Source organism: Arvicola amphibius, chromosome 6 (genome assembly GCF_903992535.2).
Source record: "Arvicola amphibius chromosome 6, mArvAmp1.2, whole genome shotgun sequence".
NCBI lineage: Eukaryota > Metazoa > Chordata > Mammalia > Rodentia > Cricetidae > Arvicola > Arvicola amphibius.
The window spans coordinates 121,871,156-121,888,128 of record NC_052052.2 but is presented as its reverse complement, the minus strand read 5'-3'; the positions used below and the strand labels follow the sequence as shown (position 1 = coordinate 121,888,128).

Sequence of the window (16,973 nt, the reverse complement as noted above, 5' to 3'; positions counted from 1 at the left end):
CACAAGGACGGAAATGTTAATTTCAGGCTTTATGTGCTGCTTTCTGCCAAAGCAACACTGTGCTGCTCTTCTTGAGTGATTTCAACCCAGTGTGTCTCCTGGTACTATATGGGGATGGACCTTAAAGAAGCCTTGGGTAATAGCAAGCAGCTGGACCGGTCTGAACTGAACGTCATCATTACTAAGACGAAGGAGAAAGTTTTCAGCATTCCCACCTTCCCAGCAGGCCGTCTGCCCAGGAGTCATGACTGCAGGGCTTTCAGCTGCAGGAGCTTCTACCCCCAAGTTTCCTAGTACTTAATCAAAGTCTTCTCTGCCTTTAACTGAGAATCCACTTTACTTATAAGAGAAATAGCTTTTCTTTCCTTTTTAATTTGAGCAAAAGAAAAGTGTCTGGGGATCAAATAAGCTACCTCTTCCTGAGATACGGGACTAGCAAAAGGGAGAAAAGAGACCTCGGAGTTTCATGCCTACTTCCTCAGTCTTTGAAACCACCAGGGCTTTGAATTTATGCAAAACAGTAAGGGAAAGCAGAAGGACCCCCAAGAGATGTTATCCTTTCCCAGAAAAGTGGCATGATGGGAATGTGGGGGAAAAAATGCCAAAGAGAATTCACCCAAGATCTGATCTCCTGCTGCTTAAACTGTCTGAAACTCGACTGAATGTGACAAGTTGCAATGGCTGATTACAAATGATTATCACATTAATGAGTATGGCATTCTTTTGAAAATAAATATATGTACTGAAATGGATTGCTCACATATAAAACGGATTGTTCACAAGGAACATCTGGTGTTGACAGTCTCTCGCAGTGTACACGAGCAGCGTGATATGATTAAGGCCCGCCTTTGACAACCTGGAGTTAAGCATAGGGATTATTCTGAATAACTCCGGGTTCTGGTGAGCCATGGAAAAAGGCAATGGGATGGAAGCATCTTAACAAGGTAAGCACACGCTAGCCATTTGTACATTCTTTTCTTATGAAACAAAAGCTCCTTTGATGAGTGTTTCAGGTTGAACTATGTCTACCACAAAATTCATACGTTGAAGCTGCAAACCCCAATACTTCTGGATGGAACTGTACTTGAAGACAGGACCTTTAGTTTGGAATAAGGCCATTGGAATCAGGAAGCCTCATGATCCAATCCGATGAGTGTCTCTTTAAGAGGAGTAAATCTGAATACACAGATATACTAGGACGTGCAGGCACATGGGAAAGGCACATGAGAACACTGGGAGAAGGCAGCTATCTGTATGGTAAGGCTAGACCTTAGAAGAAACCAACCCTGGTGATGCCTTCCAGCCTTCAGAGTAGTGGGAGGAGGGGCATTTTTTTGTTTAAGGTATCAGTCTCTGGAACTGTGGTATGGTACCCTTAGCAGACTGCTGCCATGGGAAACTAAAGAGGAGGGTCTTGATATGCAGGCTTCATTGGCAAAACATAGTGGCTCGCACAACCTCGTACTCACGATGTACACATTGATTCCTGACTTGGGGACGTTTCCTATTACATTTGCAATTATTATTTACCACCATGGTAAACTCAGGTGTATGCACACTATCTGATTCAAACTGTAACGATTCAAAAGCGAAAGTGCCCGGATACCTAGGCTTATGGAAAACAACCACTTAATGTCAGTGGCATTACCACTGGCACTAGAAAACACCCCTTTATGTATAAGCGGCTGGCACTGGAAAATATCAGTGAAGGGAGTAACAGCTTCACACTTTAACGTGCTAGCAAATGTCCCTGAAGCAGAAGCCCCAAAGGTTCACTGTCCCACAAGGATCAGAGGTCATCTGGAGAGGGCATGCGGTGAGGACATGCTCGTCCCAGTCGAAAGGGATTCTCCACTGCTCACTGGAAACCGAAATGAAGAGACGGGCAAACCTGTGGTGGTCAATGTCAACATGATGAGCTCTATCATCCCCTCGGGGATGCTCTCTAGCCATACTCTGAGTTGTTTCCGATGAGATTTTGATTTAGGAAGACCTACCCACTGTGGGCGGCGCCATTCGCACAGCTGGGATCCTGGGTTATACATAAGGGAGAAAGCGAGCTGAGCAGTAGCACCTTCCGTTCTCAGCTACCTGACTAGGGAGGCAATGTGACCAGCTCGCTCAGGTCCCTGCCATCTTAGCTGCTTCACCATGAAGGATTTCACCATGGAACCGAGGCAAAATGAGCCTTTAGAATATGTTTCTACATTGGTTTTTAATTATGTGCATATGTGTGTTCTGTGGGGGAAGGGGAATGTGCACTGTAGCAGAGCCCAGAAGAAGGTACCAGATCCCCTGGAGCTGGACTTACATTTGGTTGTGGGAAGCCTGATACGGACCCTCTGGAAGAGCAGTATAGGCTGTTGGCCACTGAGCAATCTATCCGGCCCTTAAGAGCTGCTTTTGTCGGGGTATTTTCTGACAGCAACAGAACTGTAACTATGACAACACTCCACCCTCCATTTCCTCTGAAGCGGCTGTCACGGGAGGCACTTTCCTTTCCTTGTCCAAATCCCTTGCTGCCAACTCATTCTCAACTTCTTCCTGGCTGTTTCATGCTCCACCATGTCTTGAGGAGAGTTTCAGTCATGACACAAAACAAAACAGCCGCCAAAGGGGACTGCCTACAGTGGCCCGTTGGTCCAGACAACCAACACTTGCTGATGTCCTTAGATTGATTTGATTTCCTTATTCGGGCCTACAAATTATTTCTTCTTGTCTGTAAGACATTCCCAATTTTAAACTTGAAAAAATGGTATTAGATGGAAATCTCAGCACTCTGGTAAAACGCCCTGTCTTTGAATGAAAAACAAAGACTCTTTCACCAATGCTAACTGCAAAGGTTAAATAATGCCAAGGGTGGGAGGAAGGAGAGAGCACGGAAAAGGAGGAGGGGGAAAGCAGACAGGTTTCTGGTGTGTACAATCATCCCTTTGTTTGTTGTATGGCGTAGAATGGAAGGGAGAGTTAAAAGACCAGACTTGAGCCCCAGTCCTCAGTAATTCTTCCTCCTCTTAATCTTCATGCTCTTCTTATCAATACACTAACTTGTAGTTAACTAAGTCAGTATTGCCATGTGCTGTCAATGCCACCAGCAGCGGAGCCCATGGGCAATCATTCTGATCCCCTTCCTTCCTGGTGAACAGGCTGCTCTCCCACACATGAGAAAACGGAACCAGCCATGCTCCTCAGTCTCTCCAGTAACACCAGAGACAAAAGTCTTCACCAGAAGGTCAGCTCACTACCAGAAAAGCTAACCCATTCTGCTGCCATGATGAACTCACGCTTCTGCAGACCTTACTTACTTAGTACCTCATCCATGAAAAGAGGCCTTTTATGATCGAGCCGGCCCAGCCTCTAGCCCTCTGACACCCATAGGAACCAAATATCCTTGAATTTTGATTATATAATAATCTCCACCAATTTTGGGAGGCCAAGACTCATATTTAAAGTTTTTTGCCATTTATCACCATTCTGCATACTACAGTAGGTACCCAATAAACATTTATTATTTTAAAATTTAAGCTACATTTGTTTTAAACATGAGAGTGTCCCTTTAAGAAAGTATTTTAAGAGCACTTTAAGAGTTTCAAAACATACGATCATATTCTGATTTTTATTCCAGTCAGAGGAAGGAAGTTCTCTTGGATAAGCAGAGGGTTTAATGGATTAACAGTCGAGATAATTATAGTTTTAATGTTGGCTAGGCCTTCTGAGGTAACAACCGAAGGTTCTTCCTCTGGACCCTGAAAACTGAGGTGTTCAGGGACTCTGAGCATGTTACACCATGCAGCTGGCATGTGGAGGACGTAGCTTTGGGAGTCACAAACCCATGACCCGCTGCTGTGTTCGAGCCACTTTTCACAGAGTCTGGCCAAGGTCTGGTCTTTACATCTGGAAACTTCCAGAATAGAGAACGTAGCAGACACCACAGCTCTAGAGTAGACCGGGGGCAACATGATAGACACTGCCGGAATAAAGAATGCAGTGGGCCCCACAGCTTTCGAGCGGACGGAGGGAGGCATCGGGGTGGAGTACACTTACTCTGTGCCACTTTCCACCATCTGAGTGAGGAGTGAGATGCCATCCAGGTTTATGAACTCCTGAGCGAAGGTAACATCCCGGGAGAGGCTGGCCAAATCCTTCAGGGCTTCCAGCTTGGCATCCATACTTGATGACTGTATTCGTTCATGGAGCTGCTGGGCATTTTGAGCCTTGGGAAGGAGGGCAGGGAACAGAAAGACGATAAGTACATGCTATCAACTTGTCCTTTTTAAAAAAATGAATGCAGTAGCACAAAACTCAATGAGTCCCTGGGAAATAAATATGCACAGGCCAGAAGCATCAGCTCGAAGCATATCAGAACAGGGGACCCCAACAGCAGGTTTCCATTGGAAAGACCCCTCCCTCCAGTGTTCCTTCCAGCTGGGAAATAACAGGGCCCGATTCACGGAAGAATGAGGAGCAAGGGCAAGTGCACATGAATATTAAAACTCCCAAACTGATAGGGTGTGACAGAAAAGAGAAGAGAGGATGTTTACTTTTTCAATAAAATTATTATCTAGAAGTGACAAAAAAAAGCTATTTGGTTAGTTAAGCAATTACACACATTTATACATCATGATTACCCATTCAGTCAAAACTCTGAGTAATAACTGCCTGCTTTCAGAGGCTTCATTAGACACACAAATGAGTCTTTGCGATTTCCAACCGCACGTGTTTCTCAAGCGCTGGCTACTTGCTGTATGAATTTAAAACAAAATAACTCTATATACAATTATCAGCTCTTCCTAGAACAAATGATCTCCTTGCTGAGGCTTCTGGATTTGGGTGTTGAGCACGCAAAGCAGAGAGGAGTTTAAGTGCATGGCAGGGCTGAACTTCAGATAGCCATTTGTCCTCTGTCTTTCTCTTCCCATCCAGGTCGGCGGGGCAGGCAGTGGGACAAAGTACACCCCTCTCCATCCTCTAGTTACTTAACTTCAAGCCGTAGTGGCTGAAGCGCCTGCCACCCTCAGGCTTCTCTGGAACCATTGTCTCCTTTGATATTTTGTGACATTGCAATGATACAGCAAGGTGGGGCACTATGGTTTGGAAGTGGTTTGTCCCCCAGTGGCTCATGTGTTGGGAGCTTGATCCCTAGTGTGGACAAGCCGTGGGACTTAAGAGGCAGGGCCTAGCGAAGGGTTGTTTTTGGTTTTATGTGCCTGGCTGAAGATGCTCTGTCTTCTTATTTCATACATGCCTCACCTCTCCCCCTTACAGGCTCTCCTTCTTATAGCTTCTACCATGAGGGCCTGAACAGAGTTGACAGGGCCAAATTCTAAAACCTCTGGAACTGTAAACTAAACAAACTCCTTGCTTTTATTAATTACCCAGCCTTAAGTATTTCATTATAATAACAGAAAGAGCCTAATTCATGGTATTCGATATTAACAACCAATTAACTCTGCTGAACAGAAATGAGTTACAAAACAATTAAGAACAACACCCTGTGATCTATAATAGGGCTGGGTTATAAAGTAGAGGGTGGGAGCAGCCCCTGTGGAGAGCTGCCCCAGTGCAGAGAGGGGGGACAATAAGGAACCCTGGGGAGTTGCTCTGGAACCCAGACAGACATATTACATCCTGTGTCAGGGTGTCCTGGGGTTTCCCATTACATCACAGTCAGCAGCAGAAATAAGAACAGAACAAGGAAAGGGGACAAGGATGAAGGATGAGAACTTGTTCTCAGGCAAATGACAGACCACAAGTCACTAAAAGCCCATTATCTGAATGTGGACAACTTGCTCTTTTAACATCATTTAAAGATACAGATATTTATGGATATGTAGAATCACGACAGGTATTCCAAATTTGGATGTTTTCATGAATATTTCAAATTGATATAACACTGACCTAGTATAATTAATCAAAGTGAACCACTCTGAATTCCTGGGAAAGTATACTTTTATCCACAGAAAATAATTTTCTCTACAGATCACAGCGCAGAAACCATCTCATTGCCATTGGCAGCACTGATGAAAATTGCAGTGTCTGATGCCATTGGCATGATTAACAACTATAACCATGCGTTATCACCTATTATTATAATACCTTCATGAAGTAATTCGTTTAATCTGAACTGAGTCCAAGCATATAAATACTTTTTTCTCTTCATCTGACAAAGGAAACAGAAGTGGCAAGAAAGCTAAGTGACAAACATGTCCCAGCTCATGGCTCATCAATATTGCTGAGATAAAACCAGAGTAGCTGAACTCTGCAGATCAGCTATCAACAGAACGCTCCCAGAACACACAGGACCCAAACAGCTTCGAAAGCCACAGATCCTTCATTCACGCAATTTCCGGATCTGAAAGCTTAGACTGGGGTCTCCAGAAACATCTGTTGAATACGCTCAGGTTGCCATGTTGCCTCTTTAAAACCCCAGGCTGAAAAGACTGTTCCACATCAACCAGACCCAGTATCCTGCAGCCATAGCGGGACCGTTGCAACACTGGTTCTGTTGACCCAGCCACCCACTTGTCCTTTCCAGCTGGACCACTGGGAAGTCTTTAAGCTCTACTGTACCAAGAAGAAAATCTGTCTGCCCCTTTAAGACTTGTGTAAAGAATGTATTATGTCACTCTTTTCATTCGCTAATATGCCTTTGATAGGGACTCACTATGAGGTTAATTAAGTAATTAGTTAATTTAAAATAAAGGAAGAGGAACAACCACCAAAACTTGGGCAGAGAAGCCAAGACTGAAGAGTCCCAAATCCTGAGACCACGAAGGCGATGCCACGACAGACAGAAAGAGCCTCGATGAGGATGGGTCTCAGTCGCAGACTGTCCCAAGGGCAGCATGGACACTCCTCTGGATAGGGTCGCATGTTCACACCACACAGACTCCACAACCCTATACATTGTCCTAGGACAGTTCCCTCTGTCCTCATTGAGCAGAAGGCCTAAAAGCGGTGTGTGCAGCTTCTGGGTGGTGACTCTTCCTTGAGGCAGGTCATGCTACTTCCTTGGAATTTATTCAAGGAACGACTGCTGTAGCTCTGCCCCTTGTTTGCTTTGGGGAAGTCTTCATCTCCATTTCAAGATTTAGTTAAAGCATTGGAGAGGTCTCAAAGGAGACTGGGGGGCTGAGGCCACCCAACGTGGCCTCATGCAAAGCCCTTCCTTAGCTCTGTCACTGCCCCTTCCAGGGAGACAGTGAACTTTCCTTCCTCTTTTTTGACATCATTTTCCACATCCAGGAACTGTGATGGGATTCCGTGAAAGGTTCGCTGCAGCCCGTAAAGTGCAGACTGCTTCTCAGTTGGATAGGAAGTCCCATCATGAGTGGACCGGGATAAGAGCTCAAGATAGGTGAGCCAAAGATGTGCCCTCCAATCAAAACACTAGTGGAACCGCAGCAGCTATGCAGCTGGCCCTGGAGCAGGGGGGATAGGTACTCAGTTCCCTAAATCTCTAAACGATCTGGATACAAAACTTTCATTCTGCAGAATAAAGGTGAAGAAAAGTCTTCGATGATCAAACTGGCTTTTAAAAATAATATCCAGTTTCTGTTCTGAATTATCAGTTACAGCAGAAAAACACATGCATGCAATTCTGCTTAAACTCGTCTCAGATAAACCTTTTCTAATTATCAATGAAAGCCAGTTAATCCTCATAATGCTGATCTGCCAACTAATCGATACTTCTGGAAAGTTTATTCTGAGTCGTGCGCATTTGAGAGACAGCAGCAAACAAGGCTTACCCAGCTCGGGGTGAGAGAAGTACACTGTAAATCAGTAGGAATAAAAATTAATGTGTTGCTAAGGTTTATGGGAAACATTGAGTGGATAGCTATGATAGAAAACAACCGGTGGGTATATTATGGGATGCTCTAAGGCCAAGCTGCCTAAGGCAGTGGCATCCTTGCAGAAGTGAGACAGAGCCCACACACTGGGTTGGGAGATTAGCGTAGGCAGAAAGGCTGGTGACTACCAAAGCCATACAGAGAAGCAAGCCTAGAGTGTCTAGAGAGACAGGCCAAGACCCATGGAGGAGTAAGACAGACATGGATGGAGGGAGGGACACAAAGCCCTTGGTTTCAGGACTATGGGGAGCTGCAGGCTTCTGGGGTGCTGATGTGCTCTGTCCCAGGATGCATCTGGACATCTGATGCAGATGTCTGCTGCACTGAATGGGAGACCTCAAAGTAGCACTTACATTCACACACCAGATGCCACTGGTCAACACATGACACCATGAAATACGTGAAATTAGAAACCGGATTCCAAGAAAGTGCGAGATAGAATAGGTACGTCTTTTGATAAGACTATTAAAGGCAATAGCCAGCCTGCAGCTATGTGAGTTTGAAGGGCAGGGCACACGCATACAAGACACACCAACTCCAGGAGAAGAAATAGGTTAGGTTTGTTGACTAACATGTTCCTAGAATCTGGGATAGTACCTGGCAGTCACAAGGAGTTTGAAAAAAAAGTCACTAACTGAAGCAAATGTTATACATATTCATGTATTTATATATGCATGTGTGTGTGTGTATATATAAATAGCCAAATGTGACAAATCGAAATGTGACATGTTTAAGGATGATAATTTAATAATGATGTAATTAGCTTGGTTTTATTTTTCCATAATTCTGTGCCACTTTTATATGTGAGAGGAAAGAACTGTGATTATTAAAACTGTGATGGCCTTGGCTCTGATTTTCCAGACTCAGCATCAAATGAAGAGTTTAACAGCTGTATGCGGGACCATATCAGATAGCAAATTTTATTTCCTTGAACACCAAGGACAGAAAACAAGTTTCACTTCATGCCACTCAAACAGGTCAGATGGATGGGAAGGTTCTGGGCTTGACTCAGGATCAGGGGTCCATGAGTGTCACCTGGAAACAGGGAAAGGACCCAGACTATGAACACAGAGAACTTGTCGTCTCGCTCTTGAAGTCAAAATCATGCCCCTCAAACTTCCAGCACAATCCTGGGTTCATGATGTCAACTAAAAAGGTGACTAAAAACTCAAGTTCATTAATGTTTTAGAAACTCTCAAATGTACATTTAATGTTGCCCACGCGTTCAACTACACTGTCCTCAGATGTCCACTGTATGTTCCATATATGTATTAAACTGTTTCCTTCCTGTCTTTTTTTCTCTCCTTAAACCTCCCCTAGTTTCAGCACATCTGTCCCTGCCCTGTCCTTGCCTCTGTTCCTACCCTGATTCTGCCTCAGCTGGAATTAAGGAAACCAAAGCAAGCAGCCAGGTGCACCTTAGTCTCCCTACAAAGAGCAGCCAGCAGCTCTCCATTATTCTGCTTCTGCAACCTCAGGCTGAGAAGCAAGCACCCTCCTTCCTGCCAGAGATCAACCTGTCTTTACCTCCAGAGTTCGCTCCTATGAACCCAATCTAAAAGTTTCTCCCTCCATCTTGGAGATCATGGGTTCCCAACATACATGCATGTACACACACACACACAGAGAGACACATACCACACACACCACATGCACACACATGTATACACACATGAGCATACCCATACACACATGCAAACACACACATACATACACACATGCATACACACAAACATACACGCTCACACATACACACTCATATACACACATGCACGTGCATGCACACACATACACACCTAATTCGCCTGTTGCATGGGCTCCCCATTCTCAGAACCTATAGAGAAAGAAACAACTCTGAAGCTGCTGCCTCTTCCTCTCACCTCTCCTTTCTCTGGGCATGATCCATCATTCCTTCCATATTGGAGAGCACCCCCTTTCCACCAGCAGGCTGTGCAGGCTGTCCAGCAACCCTGTTCCTCTCCTCATCTTCCCTGTCACCTCCACAGTCATCAAGCTCCTGAGAATGTCCCCAGGGTTCTGCCCTGAGCCCTCTAGACCTTCTCGACCCAGGGAGGAGTATGATGTCTCCTATTCCACAGCTCTAAAAACTGTATACACACAGTAGGGACTGTACAGCTCTGTGCCCAGACTATGCAGCAGGACACGTACCTCGCCGCCTAGTGCATACAGTACATAGTTGACTTCTCACATGCTCTGTCTCCCTATTCACAACCGTCTACTCAGAGAAACAGTACAACATCACGCTGTGTGCCAAAACACAGGCCTCCTTCAGCAAAGAGCACCACTTCATGAAGCCGTGGGGCTTGGCCTTTCACAAGGTTCTCCCTCCCAGAGGCACCCCACACGCTATGATACCTAAGCCATGAGCACCTCTAGGTAAACTACGCCAGGAACACCTAACCAATCCCTTGATATCCCTAAAATCTGTTCTCTCCACTGGTTTCTTCTCCAAAGTTAGGTCTCTAAAGTAATGGAAGAAAAACAGAACACAGATATTTGGTAATTCTTGGTCAGTTTTTCCATAGGAGGCTCTGAGTGCTTTGTGCTCACAGATAAGCAGTAGGGAACACTGAAATATTAAGCACACAGGGGTGTTCATTCAAGGGAAAGATGTGTTTTCTAGTCTGGTGACTGTTGCACTATCAATGTGGCCAGAGATGGCAGTGAAACCCACACCCCTACTCTGAGACATTTTTCATAAACTCGTTCTTCTTAGAACCTGTAGAACGTCTTTAGGGAACATGTCATACGTATTTGACAAAGAGATTCAATGTAGTCACTTCTGATCTTTATTTAGTGTCTTTTCTTGCTCAAAGAGATTAATGCATGCTTTCTTATATAGGAAGCGTTGAGTTACTTATCACCAGAGACGTTTTCACCAAAATGTGCTATGCTTAAATATACCCAAAATAAACCACTTCGGATCAGACTCCAGAAGTTTAACCAGGACCAGGTACTGAGTCCTACTGAAAGGAACTGCCTTCCTGCCTCCCATGGATCATCTCTCTCCAGGCATGCCATGGCTTCAGAGACCCCCTTCCTTTTTCAAATCAGTGCAGATTTTAAAATCATCTGTTAATAATATAATAATACATGTTGAGAAGAACCCCTGATAACCTGAATCCATGGAACAACCGATATATCAAAATCTTTCTTATCACCGCAGGAACTAGGCCCCAAATCCTCTGTGGCAGGCCTTCTGATCTAGACGATTCTCACAGTGGACCCAGAATACCAGAGGACAGCAGGGAGGTTTATCCTTGGAGATGACAAGCCAGTAACAGGTACTTGATAAGTAGTCTGGGTTTCTCTGTGTACAAGGAAGGAGATGAGAAAGCAGGGAGAAGAGGAACTCGTCCATACATCTTAATGGCTCAGGGCACAGGTGCATGGACTGGAAAACAGAGACGTTTCCAGCCGCAGATGTGATGCATATACTTTCTGCACTCTTCTTGGGATCACATTGCCCTTTAATGAAAAGTAACACCAGCACACGAGACTCGAAGAAATATGGAGGTACTCCGAGAGATTATACAATAAATAATGTGCCACTAAGCACTTCCTGTGGTATCCTCTGAGAGGCATTTTCATCCTTTTATCAGAATTTATGTTTTTTTTCATTTCTATAAACAGAATAGTCATTTGTTGTACATACATTGTTCTGCCATCAAATTTGCACATGGTAATGTTCTTTGGAGATGCCCCCAGGGTGCTAAATACCAAATTATTACCTAAATGATAACCAGGTCCCAAGTTTTGGTCACTAGAAGAAATGCTGTATACAGCCATGCCTACATGCACATGTATGTGGTGTATCTGCCCTGTAGTTTTGAGAGTCTAGTTATCAGGTAAATTTCTAACTAGAGAATTAAGATAAAAGTTAATGTATATATGTACTAGGCTCCCTGCAAAGCCACAACAGTTCATATTTTGATTCACAGCATCCTCTCCTTGCACTAATTACTAAGAACATAACTCCATCCCTTTTGAAAAAGAGACTGAGATCTCTGTGCATAAGATGATGTATACATATACATATGAATATATAATGCTCCCCTTTTTTGCTTCTGCTATACCTATGACAACACATATTAAAACAGTCTCTATCACTCAGAAAGGATCCTGTGAATTAAGAAATCAGCTCAAGGATGCTGGGTGGGGGTGATGCACGCCTTTAATCCCAGCACTGAGGAGGCAGAGGCAAACAGATCTCTGTGAGTTCGAGGCCAGCCTGGTGTACAGAGCAAGTTCCAGAACAGTTAAGGCTACACCAAGAAACCTTGTCTTGAAAAACAAAAAAAAAAAAAAAAAATCAAACAAAAAAATCATCCCTAGGTCAGGTTGACTTCCACTTGCTTTTTCTGGCGCACCATTCTTGACACTGCACTCAGAGTTATTTCCAAACACAAAGGCTTTGAAGATTTTATGTTGGGATAATTAAATGTAACAACCTCTTTTCATGACCTCTGGAGTTTATACTACTTTATAGTATCTACCCACTCCAAGAATGCACAGATATTCATTATGAGAATTTTGGGGGTAGTTTTTTCTGAAACAGGGTCTCTCTATGTAAGGGGAGCCTGGATAACCTGGAACTTACTGTGTGGACCAGGCTGGACTCATACTCAGAGAAATTTGCCTGCTTCCATCTCCCAATGCCCAGCTGATTATGAAATTTGTTTTTTTAAAAAAAATAAATTTCAAGAAAATGAAAATGATAGTCTGGCAATCTAAACTTCTTCTAATAGGAACATAGCCAAAATGAGCTTCATACGGTACCTGACCTCAGGCTCAGTTTCTGGCTATGAGCAGAGGAGGAGGACAGAGGCATAACTCAGCTGCCAGTGAGCTCCACAGCCCACTCGGGAGCTCACAGATATGTACACACACTCCACACCTCACCTAAAACTAGAGTGCGTGTGTGCACACATGTGTGTGTTTATGTATGATTACCATCGTGCACACATGTCTGTATGTAGCTTTATATACACTTGTGTATGTTGTTATTGATCTTCAAGGAGAGGGGAACCACTGTAGAAAAGAAACTTTTATGTAATTGTGTAAAAAACATCTACTGGCTGCATCTCTGCACACTAATACTTCCTAACAAATTCATCAAAGACACTTCTTTACAGCCCAGGCATGGTGGTCACATGCCTTTGATCCTATCACTTGGAAGGCAGAAGCAGAAGTCTGCGAGTTCAAGGCCAACCTAACCCACACAGGGAGGTCCAGGGCAGCCAAGACTCTGTCTCAAAAAACATAAACAAATAAATTCGTTTAAAGTGAGATAGCCTGCCTCATCCATTTTCATTTACACCACACACACACACACACACACACACACACACAAACACACACTCACACACACACAGAATTCAGCAATGAATGAAGTTCCAACGTCCATATAAACTGCTATGTAGTAACACCTAGTTACAGTCCTGGGGCTGGCTTCAGCCCCAGCACAAGAGGCTTCTTTAAATACAGATGCCTGGGTCCTGTTCTCCGACATTATGGCCCAGTCTTACTAGCCAGGCTAGACATCAGCATCTCTAAAGTCCCACTGCTGATCCTAGTGTACAGGCCACTGATGCAGAAAACACAAAGTGGTCTCTTGTGAGTGGCCTCCTCCTTCATACCAGTGCCCTTTGTACTGCCTCACCCACCTTTCCATTCAGAGAACCCAGAGTATGAGAACCATTGTTTTACAAACACACACCCACTGTCTCTAAAGAAAGCCTAAATCACTCTTTCCAGAAAAAGGAACTCACTCCCATACTGAGCCTTCTTTTATTTTTTTATGACATGGGATTATCTTCAGGGAAGATATAATGTACTCTGAGATTATTCCTCACCCCCACCCTAAAACTCTCCCCCCCTCTCTCAGTAGTCCTCTCTGTTCCCAGACAGTTTTGCTTCCCCTTTAATGTCACCAGTACATATGGATTTTATTCAAGAACTTAGGGCACAGAGTCCTTCCTTGACATAGAATCAACCTAGATAAAACATGAAGCCTCTCTATAGATGCTAATTAGAAAAGGGGAAGCATAAAAAACCTTGACCTAACGAATGAAGACGGCCACTGAAAGGCTGGTGACAATCTGTCAGCTCATCCTGCAGCCACTCAAACCCACAGGCAAACTGTACTTTCTCTACACTGGCATGAAGGCACTGGACAATGGCTCCACCAACGCCAGCAGACAGGCCACAGAGCTCATCCCGTGTTCAGTTCAAGATGTTACGGGATAAAGTGTTTGAGTTTTTAAGGCTCTAATGTAATTTTCAATGAGAAGAATTTGTGGTGGCTACAGTACCCACACTTTAATTCGAGCCAGATGCTTTTTCCCAATTTTTAAATTTATTTTTAGCCTAGCACATGGCTTCAGTGGGAACTGAAAATGATAGATATATATTCATTTCATCACACTCGCAGTGTGAAAAGAGTAACACTGTGTGTGCGCTGGCTTTCAGGAGAGCAAGGAGTCGCACTGTGAAGGAATGGACGGGAAATCTGCTAATGTCGTTATGCAGCATCTCTCCGTACAAGGAAGATCACAATCCCAGCCAGAGCCTAAATACGTTGTGGCATCCGGTTTACCAGTTTTTATCCAGAAACCTTCAAAGTTTTTACAGAGAATCAGCTGAAAGGAAAACAGTGTAAGCAAGCAATGCTCCTGAGCTGATTTTTAGGAAATGTTTAATAACAGGCCTAGGGTAGAAAATAATCAAATACGCACCCACCTCACCCCCTACCCCCACAGACACACAGACTTGAAAAGAAGTAGTAGGCTATTGGGTTTTTGTTTGGTTGGTTTGGTTTGGTTTTTTTCTGTTCCATGGCATCAGATGATGTGTGGGCAAGTGGGCCAAATCAATCAAGGCAGCCAGTGACCCGTCTGTACTATGAGAGCTGCTGTTGGGTTGACTGCCACAAATTTCAAATCTTCACCATCCATTTCCTTGACAGTACCCTGAGACAAAGTCCCCTGCCTAGCACGGGAAAGACAAAGCAGAGTGTTCCTGTGAATCTAGAACCAACTGGTCTGGGAGGATGCTGCACTCTGGATTCTGCAGAGGTCCCTCACACTGCTCTGCACCCACCCTCACACACAGCAGACCTAGTTGGGACACTCAATAACAGGCAGTAAACTAAGGTCAACTTACCGGAGATGTGGTTAATAGAAGGATAGTTCCGTTCTTTATTTCATTGCGATTCTGCAAAAGATGAAAAGAAGAGTTTTAGTAAATCTTTAAGTAAAAGTTTGATAAAGAGGAGAACAAAAGCAAATGTATCTTAACCTGGATTCTATGCGCAGGCATTCTGATGATTCCCTCTGTTTTTATTTGTGTAATTTTCAATTATTTGTACAAAGAAGCTTAACTCAAATAATAGAAATATGAGACTTCAAAGTAACCAAGTAAAATAATAACTGTACAAATGTATTTGGGAAACATGGCCTAGAAATTCTACACCTGGTAGAAATAAAAACATGTACACAAAAAAGGCACAAAAAGCTTGTATACTGACATCCACAGAAGCATTCATTGCTACCTCAAAGTTTTTCAAAAAAATAATTGTGGTAATAGTTGTATAACCCCTCCCAAACTAAAAAAAAAAAATCTAACTGAAGTAAATAAAAGTTAAATTTTGTTCTGCAAAGCATATCTCAACAAAGCTGATCTTTTTTAAAGGGTTTCTTGGCATTGGCTGATTCCTTATGCATGATCCCTTCAAACAAGGAACAAGCAGCAAGAATGAGTAGATTTCAGATCAGTCTGTGAGCACGGAGTTTCCCTTGGCATCCTTAGCACTAAAGATTGAGTTTCACTGTCTCTTCCGGTTCTTTCCACGAGAGTGTGCACCATACTCAGCTTGCTGGAGCTGGCAATCAAAGGACTCACCCTGCCTGTGGTCCCAAAGAGCTCTAAGACCAACAGGATCCCTTTCCACACCCTTTGAAACAAGTCACACGCTATGGCACAGCAGGTGCACAGAGCTGGTGGGAAATTCCTCACTGCTGTGCCAAAGGCCTATCCATCACTGTTTGATTGTCCACTTCTTAGTAGTTACAGACAATAAACTGTCTACAAAAAAAAACCTAGCTGTCAGAGACTGGACTGCACACTCCCTCCCAAAGTAAAGTACTTCTGGATACCTCAGACCATGCCCAGGTAAGTGTAAAGTCCATCCTCAATGAAAATAACATGGGCCTTCCATCCCTAGCTAGAATGTCCCAGGAACACCAAGTCACTCTGGAGGGGGCCATCTCTTTATTACCAGAGGGATAAGTTGGGGCCCAATGGCCACAGAGTAGACTGGCTGGGAACAGCAATGTAAACTGAGGTCATTTCAAACTTAATGAGTCTACAGTCTATGAGAATGAAGGATTTCAGCAAATACTAGCTAGAGGGTACTGGGGAAGCTGAACGTCCACCATCCCTCCCCCATGGCCAGCTTCGGAACACACCATGGAATCAGAGTCAGAAGATGGAAAACTGAAATTCTTATTAACTAGGGATTCTGAAGTACAGGCAGCCTCATGAAGTAGGCCCTCGGATCAGGCAAGACTGAGAGCAGGCCATCTTCCAAAGGATATATGAACCTTCCAATTTGGGATTGAAAGAAGCCAGAAAAGTCTAGAGATGTCTTCTCACAGAAAAACTGGAGTGGGGAGTTATTTTATCCTTATTGTGCATAGGTTGATGATCTTAGTTTTTCATGTTTATCTAACCTCAGCAATAACTCTATTCACACTTTCAAGACAGAAACCAAAGCTCATCTTGACCCAACATCAGAGTGAAGACCGGAAGGAGTCTGACCTCGGTGACCTGACAGCAGAGGCATTGCTCTACTTGTGAATCCTGACCGTCAGTCAGCTGGTATGAAAGCAAAGAAGAGAGGATGAAGTTAAGGAAAGCCCTGTGGCTCCCCACTGTTTCCCTAACCAGTGGGGTTCTAGTAGGAGCTGGACTGGAAGAAAAGAGAATCTGCCCTTAGGCTCCCCTATATCCATCTACATGGTAATACATCCCTAGCTTTCTGAAATCAGAGCATGACTTCTATGAAGACAGAGACAGAGGTTGATCTGTTCACTTGCTTAA

At 43.9% G+C, this 16,973-nt stretch overlaps 1 protein-coding gene across 4 annotated transcripts in view; it reads right to left on the bottom strand.

Moving 5' to 3' along the window:
• The window catches only part of Elmo1 (engulfment and cell motility 1), a 517,917-nt gene that overhangs the window by 355,980 nt on the left and 144,964 nt on the right, over positions 1-16,973 (bottom strand). For all 4 annotated transcript variants that reach the window (XM_038333241.1, XM_038333243.1, XM_038333242.1 and 1 more), the window contains 2 exons: positions 15,036-15,086; positions 4,045-4,214 (listed from right to left, as the gene is read on the bottom strand). In XM_038333241.1, the coding sequence (XP_038189169.1) occupies positions 4,045-4,214; positions 15,036-15,086 (221 nt within the window). The remainder of the gene's footprint in view (positions 1-4,044; positions 4,215-15,035; positions 15,087-16,973) is intronic.